Here is a 14,893-nt window from a genome sequence, read left to right as displayed (position 1 = left end):
CCAGAAAAGCACATATTTAAAAGTTTTTTTGTTTTTTTTTTTGGACTGGCGACTCGTTTAATATATGATATTATACATGTTTCAATGCCATTCTCCCAAATCATCCCACCCTCTCCCTCTCCCACAGAGTCCAAAAGACTGTTCTAGACATCAGTGTCTCTTTTGCTGTCTCGTATACAGGGTTATTGTTACCATCTTTCTAAATTCCATATATATGCGTTAGTATACTGTATTGGTGTTTTTCTTTCTGGCTTACTTCACTCTGTATAATAGGCTCCAGTTTCATCCACCTCATTAGAACTGATGCAAATGTATTCTTTTTAATGGCTGAGTAATACGCCATTGTATATATGTACCATAGCTTTCCTAAGTGTTTTTTTTTTTTTTAAGTTTAAAATTCTTGAATTATTAGAAAGGCCATATGATGTCCTAAGAAAGACCCCATATCTGAGGAAGTTGGAGACTGATGGGAAGGATTTGAGATGGCAGCCTGCCTCGGATATACCATTTGAAAATGAAAGTGTTAGTCGTTCAGTCGTGTCTGACTCTTTGCGACCCCATGGTCAGTCCATGGGATTCTCCAGGCAAGAATACTGGAGTGGGTTGCCATTCCCTTCTGCAGGGGAGCTTCCCGACCCAGGGATCAAACCCAGGTCTCCTGCGTTGCAGCCAGATTCTTTACCATATGAGCTACCAGAGAAGCTAGATGTACCATTTATTAAAACCAAACAAACACACAGCAGAGGGTAGAAAGAGGTAAGCTGAATGGAAAGGTAACATCTGAGCATGCGTGCTAATGGACCTACGTAACTGGGCGTGGCCAGTTTTGGCGGGAGGCAATCCTGCTTCAAGCAGGAAACTTCAAGTTTCCACCCACTTTGAAAAGGCACTCCTGTCCCCGGAGAGTGAACCGTTAGGTGACCCCATTCCTGCCTCTCTTGCCCCGCCTACTCTCCTGATCTCCGATTGGCCAGATCAAGTTGGCTAACTGTTCTGATTGGTTGATTGTCCTTGGTCGGTTGAACTGTGGGATTTCGTCCCGACATCTCGTGGGATTTCGTCCTGACGTCCAGCGGCACTTCGGCACCGCTTCACGTCTGAGGTAAGCTCTCTTTGAGGGTCTCTCTAGACAGGTTAAGGGGAGCAAGTAAAAAACTGGGACCTACTGTTGTTGATAATTCAAGCAACTGAATATTTTCTGGACCTCCTAACATCCTCAGACGGAGAAGGGAATGGCACCCCACTCCAGTACTCTTGCCTGGAAAATCCCATGGACGGAGGAGCCTGGTAGGCCGCGGACCATGGGGTCGCGAAGAGTCAGACATGACTGGGCGACTTCACTTTAACTTTTCACTTTCATACATTGGAGAAGGAAATGGCAACTCACTTCAGTGTTCTTGCCTTGAGAATCCCAGGGACGGGGGAGCCTCGTGGGCTACCGCCTCTGGGGTCACACAGAGTCAGACACGACTGAAGCGACTTAGCAGCAGCAGCAGCAGCAGCTGGTATAAAGAATCAATGTTCTTGGCCTCAGACTCTCCCTTCCCTGAGAGAAACTCCCAAAGCTCTCCCCTCCTGAGAGAAACTCCCAATGCCGTCTTCTCAGCCTGAGTGATGGGTGATCCTATAGTGTCAGAGGTGCTAGCTCTCTTCGCTTTAATAATTTTCAAAAAGATAGTAATAGCCTTTTTAAAATCAAGATATATTGATTTACAATACATTAATTTCACACATACAACAAATTGATTCCATGTATTTATAGATTAAGTGAGTGAAGTCGCTCAGTCGTGTCCGACTCTCTGCGACCCCATGGACTGTAGCCCACCAGGCTTTTCTGTCCATGGGATTCTCCAGGCACGAATCCTGGAGTGGGTTGCCATTTCCTTCTCCAGGGGTTCTTCCCGACCCAGGGATCGAACGCGGGTCTCCTGTATTGCAGGCAGACACTTTAACCTCTGAGCCACCAGGGAAGCCCATTTATAGACTATACTTCCTTTAATGTTATTACAAAATAATGACTATGTTTTTTGTATTGTACAATATGTCCTTATTGCTTATTTATTTTATACATAGCAGTTTGTATCTCTTAATCTCCTATCCCTATCTTTCCCCTCCTGTCTTCTCTCCTCACTGATAAGCACTAATTTGTTCTGTTTATCTGTGAATCTGTTTTTTTTGTTGTTATGCTCATTTCTTTGTTGTTTTCTTTAAGATTCTGTGAATAAGTGATAACATATGGTATGTGTCTTCTTCTGTCTGATTTATTTCACTAACATAATACACTCCAAGCCCATTCATGTTGCAAATGACAAGATTTTATTCTTTTTATGACTGAGTAGTATTCCCTTGTGTGTCACTCACACACATGCACATATATATATATACCACAGCTTCATCCATTATCTGTTTATAGATACTTAAGTTGCTGTTTCTATCTTGGCTAGTATAAATAATGGTGCCATGCATATTAGGCTGTGTGTATCTTTTCAAATTAATGCTTTTGTTTTGTTTTGGATATATACCCAGGAATGGAATTTCTGGGTCTATTGTCGTTCTGTTTTTACTTTTTTGATGTACCTTCACACTGTTTTCCACAGTGACTATACCAATTTACATTCCCACCAACAGAATACAAAAGGACCCTTTTTTCCACATCCTCCCCCAATGTTTATGGTTTGTGGTCTTTTTGATGATAGCCATTCTGGGAGGTGTGAGGTGATATCTCATAGTGTTGGGTTTTTTAAATATTTATTTATTTGGCTGCACTGGATCTTAGTTGTGGTACCTGGGATCTTCAGTCTTCATTGCTACATGCAGAATCTTTCGTTAAGGCATGCAAAATCTTTTTAGTTGCCGTATGTGTACTCTTAGTTGTGGCATGTGAACTCTTAATTGAGGCACGTGAACTCTTAGTTGCAGCATGTGGGATCTAGTTCCCTGACTAGGAACTGAACCCAGGCCCCCTGCATTGGGCGCATGGAGTCTTAGCTGCTGGACCACCAGGGAAGTCCCTCTCATTGTGGTTTTGATTTGCATTTCTATGATGATTAGCAATATTGGGCATCTTTTCATTGACTTGGCTGTTTGCATGTCTTCTTCAGAAAAATGCCTTTTCAGTTATTCTGCCCATTTTTAAATCGGGTTGTTTGGATTTTTAATATTTTTATAAGCTATTTGTATAATTTAGAAATTAACCCTTTATCACTCATATCATTTGCGAATATTTCTCTCTTTCAGTAGGTTGTCTTTTTGTTTTGTCAGTGGTTTCCTTTGCTGTGCAAAAGCTTTTAAGTTTAATGAGGTACCATTTTTTGTTTTTGTTTAGTTTGCTGTAAGAGACAGGTCCAAAACACATTGCTACAATATATGTCAAAGAGTGTTCTGTCTGTGTTTTCTTCTAGGAGTTTTATGGTCTTATATTTAGGTCTTTAATCCATTTTGAGTTTATTTTTTATATGGTGTAAGAAAATGTTCTAATTTCATTATTTACATGCAGCTGTCCAATATTCCTAGCACCACTTATTGAAGGGAATTGTCTTTTCTCCCTTGTATATTTTTGTCTCCTTTGTCACAGGTTAATTGACCATATGTGCATGGGTTTGTTTCTGGACTTTATAATCCGTTCCATCTATCTATGTGTCTGGTTTTGTGCCAGTACCATATTGTTTGGATTACTGTAGCTTTGTAGTATAGTCTGAAGACACCTTCAGCTACTAGTTTGTGAGTGTGATACCCCCAGCTCTGTTCTTGTTTCTCAAGATTATTTTGGCTCTTTGGGGTCTTTTGGGTTTCCACAGAAAATTTAAAATTATTCTAGTTCTGTGAAAAATGCCGTCTCTAGGTAATCTCTTATGATCCTTTATATTTATGTGGTGTTGGTTGTAACTTCTCCTTCATTTCTGATTTTATTGATTTGGGCCTAGTAATACACTTTAAATTCACTCATATTAGTGATCTTCATTTCTTTTCAACCGAGCAAAATCCCACATCCCTCTGCCTGAAAACTGAAACCTTTCAATCAGAGACACCATATGACCTCTGGGACTTACCTCCCCTCCCCTCCTTTGCCTCAAAACAGCCCCCCTCAATAATACTATGCATTCACTTCACTACTTCCCCAACAAGTGTCTGATATCTTTCCTTCAAAATAAGCCAAACCAGGCAAGCTACTAACAACAGTAACCAACCTCCCTCAAAGACTCAATGCTACTTTGATCATGACAGAAAACATGTCATCCCTAATCACTACTTCTCTCAGAGACCTCCAGCTTCCTGTTCTCATCTGATTTCCCCACCCTCATGTCCTTGCTCAAGGACAGATAAGCCAAGGATGGAGAAAAGTAGAACCTTAATTACAGGTGACTAACTGAATGTGGACTTCCTTCAACACTTTATCCCCCGACAGAACCTTTGGCCTTGTGACTGGAGAGACCCAGGCTGTGTTCCTTCTAGATAAGCGCCATGAACAGAGGCAGCTTCTGGGAAAACCCCAGGGAAGATAGGAAGAAATTAGAGAAGAAATCCAAGGTGAGTTGATCTGGAGAGGGCAGAGGAGTGGCCCAGGGGACATTGTATGGTGACTAGATTTCTGGGCATTGGGGGTTGGGGGAGGGTCAGAGGCACTGGGGACAAGGAGCAGCATGTCAAGGGGAGATCCAGAGCTTCTGGCCCTCATTCTGTCCTTGCCGGGTATCCTTGGGTAAAAGATCTGTGATCTTGCACTGGATTGGATGGTTCTCAGTCTATTCTGGAAGGTGAGAGAAGAGCATGCCACCAGCATTAAGCACCTACTACATGCCAGACGAGAGCCTAGGCGATGTTACCCATATTCTCTGTTAGCCATGACTAGAGAGGGTTTATTAGCTCTACTTTATAGATCTAACATGGAGGCCCTGCAGCCAAGGAAGAGTTCCTGGCTGAAAGTCAGACATGTTTAGCTGAGTCATTGCTGGAATTTATTTTTCTTTCTTCTTTAGGCTTTCAAGACTATTTCCCAATACTTCTCTAAGAAAGAGTGGGCACGTCTGGGATACTCGGAGAAAATCACCTATGTGAATATGAAGAGAAACTATGAAACCATGACTAGACTAGGTAATAGGAAGTTCTGGGTTCAGACAAGGCTGGGAATAAATGACGATTCCTCTTTACAAGCCATGGTTTATTCTTCTTAGGCTATGCCAAGTGTCCCACATTTGTCCTTTTCTGTGCGAAGAAATCCCAGGGCAGTCTTCAACCCTTCTGCTCTTTTAAATCCTGTGCAGGGCTGTGGGCTGAGAGTGGCCACAGAGATGCTCAGACCTGGATTCTATGCATTTCTCTCCCACTGGCTGTGGTTCAGATTCCCCCTGCCCAGCTGATGAGCTTTACTGTTGGTGCTGTGTCCCAGCATTTCCCCCTCCTCTCAGGTTGTTTTTTAAGAAACAAATATTTTGCATCATTCTAGGTCTCAAGTGTACCCCACCGGCTTTCATGTGTCCTAAAAATGGAGCCACAAAATCCAAGCATTGTGATTCTAAAACTGAGAACCCCAGGAAAAAGGGTAAGTGACAGGAAATGAGTCTCCTGAAGCCCATTTATGCTGGGTTCCAGATGGGGAAAGATTCTCAGGACTTTGTTCCCTCAAAAGCATCATGGTTAAGTGAAAAAAAATTGAATGCGGAGGGTTAAGCACAGTCAGAGGCCATTCATATATAATCCTAAAACATGCAAAACGAGAATATATATATTTTTATGGATAGAAAGTATTTGGTAAATGTATAAAAACGTGAATGAGAATAAAACCCATCAAACTCTGGAGTGAAGAAGCGGAAAAGGAAGGAGGGTAGGGATCAGTGAGGGCCACACAGATGGCTTCAGCTGTGACTTGTTCATAGTGTTTTGTTATATTTTGAATAAAGAGCTCAGAGCGATCTGAAGTAGTTGTGAGATAATGTTGAAATCCAACTAGACCCAATGGTAGATGCACGTTTCAAATATTATTGTCCATCATTTTATGCATGTTTGAAACATTTCTTTTTTAAAGGAGTTAGTTCTTGCTAAGCACCATTATGAATCACAGGATGATTAAGAAAAATTTAAAGTGTAAATCCACCCAAAACTTGCAAAATAATAGTGCATAGGTATTGGATAACTATCTTAAGAAAGTGATTAACGTATTATGTAATGACATATGGCTGTTTGCTTGTGTTTTATCAAAACCAAATAGTTGTCTCACTCCTAATCGAACCTGGTTCTGTGTGTTGAGTTTGGAAGAGAGTTTAAGAGAGTAATCTTCCACACATTGACCTTTCCTACTGGTCAATGAGCAGAGGCAATGTAAGGTTTAAAAAGTGACAGATTCTACAAATCTGAGCAGTGTATGTACTCACTTAAAAAGGGAATGGGATGTGTTCATTTGCTCTTTTGCTCTGACAGCACAGTTGTGAGAAGACAGGGTGAGAATGTTCAAAATGTCTCCAGTAGCCCTTTGACTCTCTAGTTTAACAGGCCAGATTCCACAAGCTCCCAAAATTACTGTAAGAGGGCTAAAAAGCCAGTGCTTGAGTATCTACAAGGTTTTTGATATTAAAGAGGTATCTTTATACTGGAAACATTCCATAACCACTGGAGTAAATCATCCATGGTTCATTTCACACTTAACAGTTTCATTAAGGTGTAATTGACATACTGTGAAATTCACCATTTTAAGTATAGAGTGATTTTTGGCTAAAGACCAATCAATTTACTTCTTTGGGGAAAAACATAAGAAATACATAATAGGATAGGATAAGGCAGTGATGGGGTTTAGTTTGCCTTTTATAAACCATAGAAGAAAAATTCTGAATTGATGCTGCAAATAAATACCAAAATCATTGTTATTCAGAGGCTGGTCTCAGAGTAACTCTTTGATAATAAGTGGACTCGTCACCCTCTGCTGCAGAAATCCCTGATACTACAGGAGTCTCTGCAGTTTGAGAATATTTACCAACAACAAAAACAAATTTATGACTTGTCACCTCCTTTTAGATGAACCTCCTCAAGGGACTTCCAACATGCAAGGGAGAAAACCCCAGAAGGTGAGTGCCTCCCAAATCCAAAGGACCAGAGACTGTTTATCTCTCTGTAGATGTGACTGTTGGGATAAAAGTGGGAAAATAGCCTGGCCCTCACTTCCTCCCTTTCCTGATCTCTTTATCACATTTCCTGATGTAGTACCAAGAGCTAAATAATAATTAACAAGAATTGTGATAGCTGTTCTTTTGATTTCATAGTGATGACAGATACTATTTTAGGCAATTCACATGGATTAGTGTATTTAGCCCTTAAAACCTCTATGATGTTACTGCCATTATTATCCCCAAATAATAATGAAGTTATTATTAGTATTATTAAATACTACTACTCATAATAATGCAGATACTGTCGTACAGCGATGTTAAATAATCTGCTTGAGACCACAATGGCTGTTCTCTTCTCCAGAGGATCTTACTGACCCAGGGATCAAACCTGGATCTCTTGCATTGCAGGAAGATTCTTCACATCTGAGCCACCAGGGAAGCCCAACAGTGGCAGTGGTAGTAGTCTAATCCAAAGCCCCAAGCCATTTCCAAACCTATAAGCTTTTCCACATGTTTCTGAAGCTCAGGCGTTTCCCCTAAACTTTGCAGATGCTGCTGACACTTCTGTTTAGACACCACTCTCACAACAGGGCCCCTTTCGTGTTGCTTGGGAATCACTTGAACTGTCAGCCTCTCTCTTCTGTGAGCTCCTTAGGGACCTTGTCTGCCCCTGAGGCATCTCTGAAGCCCCAGTTCCAGCCCAGGAAGACCCTTAGGGGTTTATTGAATGAGTTCTTCTGCAATTGCAGATTAAACTATAGTTTAGAGGGTAAAGGGATCTGGTGGTTGGGTTACCAGTAGCAGTGTGGACACGGTTGAAGAGAGAATTCAAAGAGGGATCATAAAAGTGTTTGTTTTTATTATTATCACATTTAAACAGCATTTATAGCCTTAGAAAGTTCTTTCACTTAGCTTGTTTTACAGTTATTGTTCACTGATGCATAAATAAGGGAGCTGATTATATAGTTATCGTTCACAGTTTTTTAAACAAGAGCTGAATGAAGGTTAGCTTTAAGATCGTTGGTCAGTGACACACCCTGACACAAGTAGAATTGGTACAGGAACCACCTCACCTAATTCCACATGAAATGTTCTTGCCGAGGTAGGACAGGATGCCACATCTGACACCACTTTCTTGGCTGTCTGCGTGAATTTATGTGAACCATTCTCTCTTCCCTTTCCCTATATTCATCTCTCCCACACCATTTGCCAGCAGCGTTTTGTCCCCTCTGCACATTGTTCCATTTGCTCTCCCCGCAGCTGTCAACTATCTTATCTTCAATCCCTTAGATTTTATAGAAGCCCCTCCTCATTTTCACAGACCTCATGGATCGTTAGAATGCTCTACTTTCCCAAATCTTCCGTGTACCACGCTCCTGCTCACTTGGAGATGTCTCTTGGTGAGGGTGTTCGGTGTGGAAAAAGCATGAAAACAAGTGTTCTAATCCTGGAAACGGCCTTCATTGAGACCATTCCATTTCCCTCTAACTTCCTAGATTCTTCGTAATTTAGGTACAGGTAATATAATGATCCCCCAGACTTGTTGAGGACATTAATTAAAGTACTGCACAAGAAAACACTTTGTAAGCTCTAAAGCACTTGAGAAATGGATACTGATTGTCTGTGACTTTCATGTTAAAAAGGTGACGCCCAAGAAGCCTGTAAAGGGAAAAAAACGTTCGAAGATAGTACCAGGAACATCAGGCCCAGAGCAGGCTCAGAGACAGCTGGGCTCCCGGGCAAAAGCAAGTATCTCTGCTCAGCAGAGTAAGAAAACATCAGGTAAGAGAAACAACTTTTCTTACTTGTTTGGGAACAACTCCTCTGTCTTCCCTGGCCATGTTCAAGTGAATGGGTTAGCCATGGGAGATGGATCCTGGACAGGCCTAGGGCCAGGCTGGGCTGAGAGCTTGCTCAGCTCCAGCTGAAACATTTGAGCTGACTTCCAGGGTCCTCATTGCTGGGGCCTGGGTTTGATCCCTGATCAAGGAACTAAGATCCCACAAACCACTTGGCATGGCCAAATTTTTTTTAAAAAACGTGTAACTTACAGAATCACAGATCTGAGTTGTCATCCATATGAAAGCCACGTAACTGGGGGCAAGCCTTTCAAATTCTCTGAGCTCCAGATTCCTAGTCCATAAAATGGAAATAAAGAATCCAAGTTCACAGGCTGTTCAAAGGTGTTCAAGTCAAGGGACTTGCCTGGCAGTCCAGTGGTTAAGACTGCACCTACTCTGCAGGGAGCATGGGTTCAATCCCTGGTGGGGGAACTCAGGTCATTCCATCTGTGATAACTTGGGAACACATCTTACTCAGAGTTTTATCCCCACCCTCAGCTCAGTGCCTGACACACGATATGCCCTTAATATATCTGCTGAGTGAAAGAAGGTCGGAATAAATGTGGTAAGTAATCTGAATTACTTACTGGGAATCTAAACCTGACGATGAAAGGAGCCAGAAGCTAAAACTCTAACTGCTGTTTGGTGTGTGTTGGTGTGGGTTTAACCTCTCAGCCTCTTTGAGCCAGAAAGTGTGCAAAACAGACTGTGTAGAAGTCCTGTGGACACCTGGGGAGGGAGGAGGCATCTCCTTATCTCACAAAACAGGACCCGACACTCCCTAACCCACCCAACCCCCATGTACCAACTCTTCTCTAGGATCCAAGAGAAAGAAGGTTTGGGCTAACAGACTGCGCAAAAGAAAACCGGTTGCCTATGAAGAAATCAGTGATTTTGAGGAAGAATCCAATGGAAACACGGTTGATGTTTGGGCCAACCGACTGCAAGAAAGAGAACCGGTTGCCCAAGAAGAGATCAGTGATCGTGAGGAAGAATCCAATGGAAACACGGTTAATGTTTGGGCCAACCGACTGCGAAAAAGAAAACCAGTGGCCTATGAAGAGATCATAGATCCCGAGGAAGAGGAAGATGAAGATGACTAACTCTGTAAGTAACCTTTCTCTGCATCCCCACATCCCCGCAAAAGGCACTGTTCTCTTATGTTAGTTGTATCCCGTCTTGTCACTTGTTCCTTTCTCCCAGTCCCTTGGGGGTGCAGCTCTGAGGCTAAATGAGAAGGATTCCCATGCTTTTTCTACTTCCTGCTCTGTATATCCAGAGACCTTCCCTCCCCAGGATGCTGTGGGCTCCCAAACCCCAGGTCAGCTTCTAGCATGTAGGCGACACGTTCCTCTAGCCGAAAACCTCACTGGACAGTTGACAGAGTCGCTGCAGCCTGAACACAAGGTTGGTCTTCAGGAGCAGTGAGAGGTGCACATAGACCACAAGGCAGGATGGAATGGGAGTGCACAGGGGCCATGCAGTTCAAAATGAGGAGCTGAATAGTAATTTATCAGTCAGTGGGAGCTCGTTGTCACTTATTTTCCTTCTCTTTCCTTGCCTCAGCCTCACGGATGTGACAAGTGCCCAAGATAAGAAGCAGAACTTGGTGGCTGTTCATGAACATGGCACGGCTATGAATTCCTAGCACATGAGATAAACAGTTCACAACAGTTAAACATGATTTTCCTTACTGTGTGCCAAGCATTATTAGTTATTAAAGTTGTGTTAATGAGCAAGACATATACCTGCCGTGTGTTTCTGTCTGTGTATCCATGCCTCTAGGGCTTCCCAGGTGGTGCTAGTGGTAAAGAACCTGCCTGCCAATGCAGGAGGCAAGAGACACAGGTTTGATCCCTGGGTCAGGGCAATCCCCTGGAGGAGGGCATTGGCAACCCACTCCAGTATTCTTGCCTAGAAAATCTTAGGGACAGAGGAGTCTGGCAGGCTACAGTTCATAGGATCGCACAAAGTTGGACACGACTGAAGTGACTTAGCATGCACACACATCCATGCCGCTGCCTTAAAAATAAACAAATATTGTCAGATATTCTTTGTACAGAACAGCACTAACCTCCCCCTCTCCAGATGTAACTACTGAGGGCAGTTCTGTGTGTTTTATTGTGAACGTTTTTCTCTGTATTTACACACATCCACAGGGTACCAATATGAGCATCTCTCACCTGCTTTTCCTCATTAGCAGCATGTCCTGAACAAGTCTGTCTCACTCTGTTTCCTGTTCCGCACATGCTCCAAACCTCCATTATTCATTCACTCAGCGTCGGTCACTGACAATAAACATTTACAAGTTTTTCCCAGTTGTTTGCTCTTCCCACTCTTGTGCACACAGCCCTGTGCACCTGTATCAGTGTTTCTTTAGCACATGTTCCTAGAAATGGAATTGTTGTGTCAAAGTGTTCATTCATCCAACACCTAATGGGTCTGTACTGCGTACTGAGCGCCATTCTAGGTCGTGGAGAGACATCAGGGACAAGATAAACAACAGTCCCTGCCCACGTGGAGGTGCCAGTCTAGTGGGGGCTGTTGCTAGTTTTTATTTTGATGGATGTTGTACCTGCCCTGTACCGGAGTGGGATTCTGCAGGTGGTTGGACACCTTGGCTGTTGCTCTCTCTAAGATCTTCGGGGTCATGGGGCTGGGACAGTCCATTTGAAAGTGTGTGGGAGGAGACAGAGATGAAACCGTCAATTGGGGAACATGGAAGAATAGGGAAGAAGAGGTCCAGTGTAGGGCCCATCGTGAACAGGAAGGGAAGAGTTCACTTAGTCATGATTCAAGGGAGCAAAAGATGGAAAAGTCCACTGGACAGAGGCAGGAAATTGCCCATGTCAGGTCCAACGGCTTGGGAGCCAGGATGGGGGTCAAGTGTTAAGAATGGGACAGTCCTCCCCCAGATGGACCATGGCAGCCCACAGAGCTGGAACAGTCAGTTCTGGGGAAGGGAAGAGAAGAGTCTATTTTAGAGCAAATCATTGTGTGTGTTGGGGGACATTAAAGCTACCAACAGAAATCCAAGGTGACTTGCATGGGACATCAAACACCAGCCCCAGATGGCGGCAGTGTTGCACCATTTTGACCATCCACTGCCCATCGCCTTGGCCTCCTGGCTCTCATCCAGCCTTGGAAGGTCTCCACTCTCCTGCTGAAGCTGCCATCTCCCCTACCCCTGCCTTCATCCCACCTCTGGGCTCGTCCCCTCACCCCAACAGATTTGGATCAAAGATGGGAGAAACCATAAATCAGCAGAGGATGGGCTCCTGGACTCTGACTGGTCCCTGTAACTCCAGGTTGGAGCCATGGTTGCTGGGCCAGAATTGGGTCTACCCTCTCCTACAAACACTCTATGACAGCTTCAGGGTCACAGGATTGCTGTCCACACAGCAGCCCTGGGGCTAGGCCTGGGTCTGGTCTCCTAAAGACCTTGGGGGTGGGGGACCCTGCGTAAAAGGAGCTTGTCCTAGGAGACTGAGGATCTCTAGACCTGAGAGGTGGCGTAGACCATGACAGACAGGTGGGAAAGGAAGCATGGCTGGGGTATGGACAGATGTGAACACCCACATAAACCCTCTCTGACCAGCATGTTCTGAGAGACACTCTTCCTCACAGGGATGACCCTCCCAGCAGTGGCTGCATGGCGAGGGCCTCCCAGTTTACCTGAGTCCGCACCTACTCCTCCAAGAATAACAATGTCTTGTCGTTCAAGGTCATACCTTTGTGTGAGACAAGTCCCAGGCCCAGGAGTCTGCATCCCAGGCCAGGAACAATGTCTGCAAGAAGGAAAGAGGTGTGGTCCCTTGGGGTCTCCCCCTCTCAGCCCACCTTCCATAATACCCATAGGAAGTACAATTAACATTCATCTTATGCTTGCAAAGTGCCTGGGGTGATACTAAGCATCTTGTATGGATTTCCCCACTTACCTCCACAATCAACCTCTGTGCACAGACAGACACTATCATATAGCTAGAGAGAGGTAATGAGAGACAGAGACACCAACAGACCTGCAGCTTCATGCCAGAGTTCCTCCAGCTGGCACATGCAGGGAGAGCTGAGCGTGGAGCTCACTGTGACTTCAGAGACACTAAGGAAGATAGCTACAAATTTGGGGGGGTGGAGAGACTTGAATGAGCTCTGAGTTCTGCCTCAAATCTCGGGAAGAGGATGTGGACAAGGAACCCTAGAGACAGAGTATGCCCAGAGGGAGAGGCAGATCTGGTCCTATTGGGGGCAAGGAAGGACAGAGATACACAGGGTGGGTGGAAGTGGGTCTGGCAGGGAGGCAAGGGAGACCCAGGGCCAAGTGGGGGTTATCACAGCCTTGAGGGGTCAGGTGGTTAGGGGCAGAGGTCCCCTAGAACTGTCAGCACACCCTTCCTGATGCTGCAGGGAGACGTGGGTGCTGCCCAGGTCAGTGAGGTCACTCTACCTGTGCCTCAGGCCAACTTGCTAGCTTTTCTTTTGACAAATGCTGTACCCCAGCCCCCAGTCCTGGAGCAGGATTCTGCAGGTGGTTGGATACCTTGGCCTTTGCTGTAAGAAGAAATAAATTCTATTTTACCCCAGTTTCATTCTTCATTACTCAGATTTAATAATCTGCTAATGAACATCGTGTACCTTATTGTCCATGCAAATACAGAAGAGGACGTCCAAAAGAGATACAGAAAGATTTGATTTTCCTTTCTCCTGAAGAAGATTGGATGAACCAGCTGAATTTCCCAGCAGAGGAGACAGGTGCAGGGAAGGGTGGCTTGAAAGCACTCTGGGGTCATGACGAGCATTTTCCCTTAGGTTCCCTGGGTAGATACAGCTCCTTCCCTCCCTCCTTTTCCTCCTTCTCTTCCTCCTCCCCCCTCCTCCTCCTATGACAAATCCAGTTTTTGAGATGCAGGGAGACTATGGCTTTGCCTGATGCCAGAAGTCAGCCTGTATGTGGCCCCAGGTGCGCCCCGAATCAAGCCTGGGGTCCAATGTGGATGCATGTGCTCTCCTGATGAGCGTCCAAAATGACTTTCTTTCTTTCTTTCTGTTTTTACTTCCTGGCTTTCTTGTTTCTCTTTCAGTAATTTTTAGGATTCGTTATAAAGCAAAATTCTGGGAATTCCGTGGCAGTCCAGTGGTTAGGACTCTGTGCTTTCACTGCCAGGGTCCTGAGTTCAATCCCTGGTCAGGGAACTAAGATCCCACAAGTCACAGAGTAGGCAAAAACAATGAATCCTATTCCTAGTAAAGACTTGGGAAAATGCAAGGACGTGTGAAAGAGCAGTACATCCATCACAAGAAAACACTTCTGAGCTTTATTCACCAAGACCCACAGTAAAGAACACATTTTACAAGTGATTCTAAAGCAAATGCTTCACAGAACAATACTGACCCTTATATATGTGATATTCACCAATATTGTCTATTCTGTTTGTGATGTGCTATGTTATTTCATTCTAATTCATTTAAAATGCACAATTCTTTTCAGAATCCTTAAAATATTCTATTGGCCATGAATCACAACCTGCAGTTTGGAAAGTCCTTCTCCAGGGTCCCAGTGTGTGTCCAACAGGTGACTTGCTGCTTTGAGTCCTGCAGGGAAGGTTCAAGGAAACCTCATGATGCCCCTCTGAGCCAGGGTCCCCTGGAAGGTGTAACCTAGAGGCTTCCTGCTCCCAGGCTTGGCCCAGGCTTGACCTGGGTAGGGGTGGGCCATCCCAGATGTCTGGGGAAAACACTCTCATGTCTCTCTTTCACTCTCATGCTACTACCACACTCACAGCGCTTCTGGGATGTGTGGGTTTTTTACTCACACCAAAGAAATTCTCGGCGTCATCAGTTGGGTGTCCTACAGTTCCATTCAGTCTTGACACTAACAGGAGTTTGTGCAGACAAGTTAAGAGCTCAGTCCCACAAGACTGTCCCTTCCACCTCAGATGCCAGTTCATAGCCCCAGGT

At 44.4% G+C, this 14,893-nt stretch overlaps 1 protein-coding gene across 1 annotated transcript; it reads left to right on the top strand.

The window, feature by feature from the left end:
* The first annotated feature begins 661 nt into the window (after positions 1–661).
* On the top strand, positions 662–10,685 carry LOC102408220 (protein SSX1-like). The gene is made up of 8 exons (XM_025276637.3): positions 662–1,102; positions 4,406–4,527; positions 4,977–5,091; positions 5,444–5,539; positions 7,006–7,055; positions 8,741–8,879; positions 9,758–10,045; positions 10,505–10,685. Exons 2-7 carry the CDS (start codon positions 4,462–4,464, stop codon positions 10,039–10,041), a joined length of 750 nt encoding a protein of 249 aa, XP_025132422.1. The 5' UTR covers positions 662–1,102; positions 4,406–4,461; the 3' UTR covers positions 10,042–10,045; positions 10,505–10,685.
* The last annotated feature ends 4,208 nt before the right edge of the window (positions 10,686–14,893 follow it).

This window comes from Bubalus bubalis, chromosome X, assembly GCF_019923935.1.
Source record: "Bubalus bubalis isolate 160015118507 breed Murrah chromosome X, NDDB_SH_1, whole genome shotgun sequence".
In the NCBI taxonomy this organism is placed as follows: domain Eukaryota; kingdom Metazoa; phylum Chordata; class Mammalia; order Artiodactyla; family Bovidae; genus Bubalus; species Bubalus bubalis.
Note: the sequence above shows the minus strand (reverse complement) of the source record. Positions and strands in the feature narration are given on the sequence as shown.

What these genes read in the sequence shown, in the direction of transcription:
- LOC102408220 (XM_025276637.3), top strand. Translation starts at nt 4,462, where the DNA reads ATGAACAGAGGCAGCTTCTGGGAAAACCCCAGGGAAGATAGGAAGAAA. An exon ending in AAGGGAGAAAACCCCAGAAG is followed by an intron (nt 7,056 to 8,740) that starts GTGAGTGCCTCC and finishes CATGTTAAAAAG; the next exon opens with GTGACGCCCAAGAAGCCTGT. An exon ending in GCAGAGTAAGAAAACATCAG is followed by an intron (nt 8,880 to 9,757) that starts GTAAGAGAAACA and finishes ACTCTTCTCTAG; the next exon opens with GATCCAAGAGAAAGAAGGTT.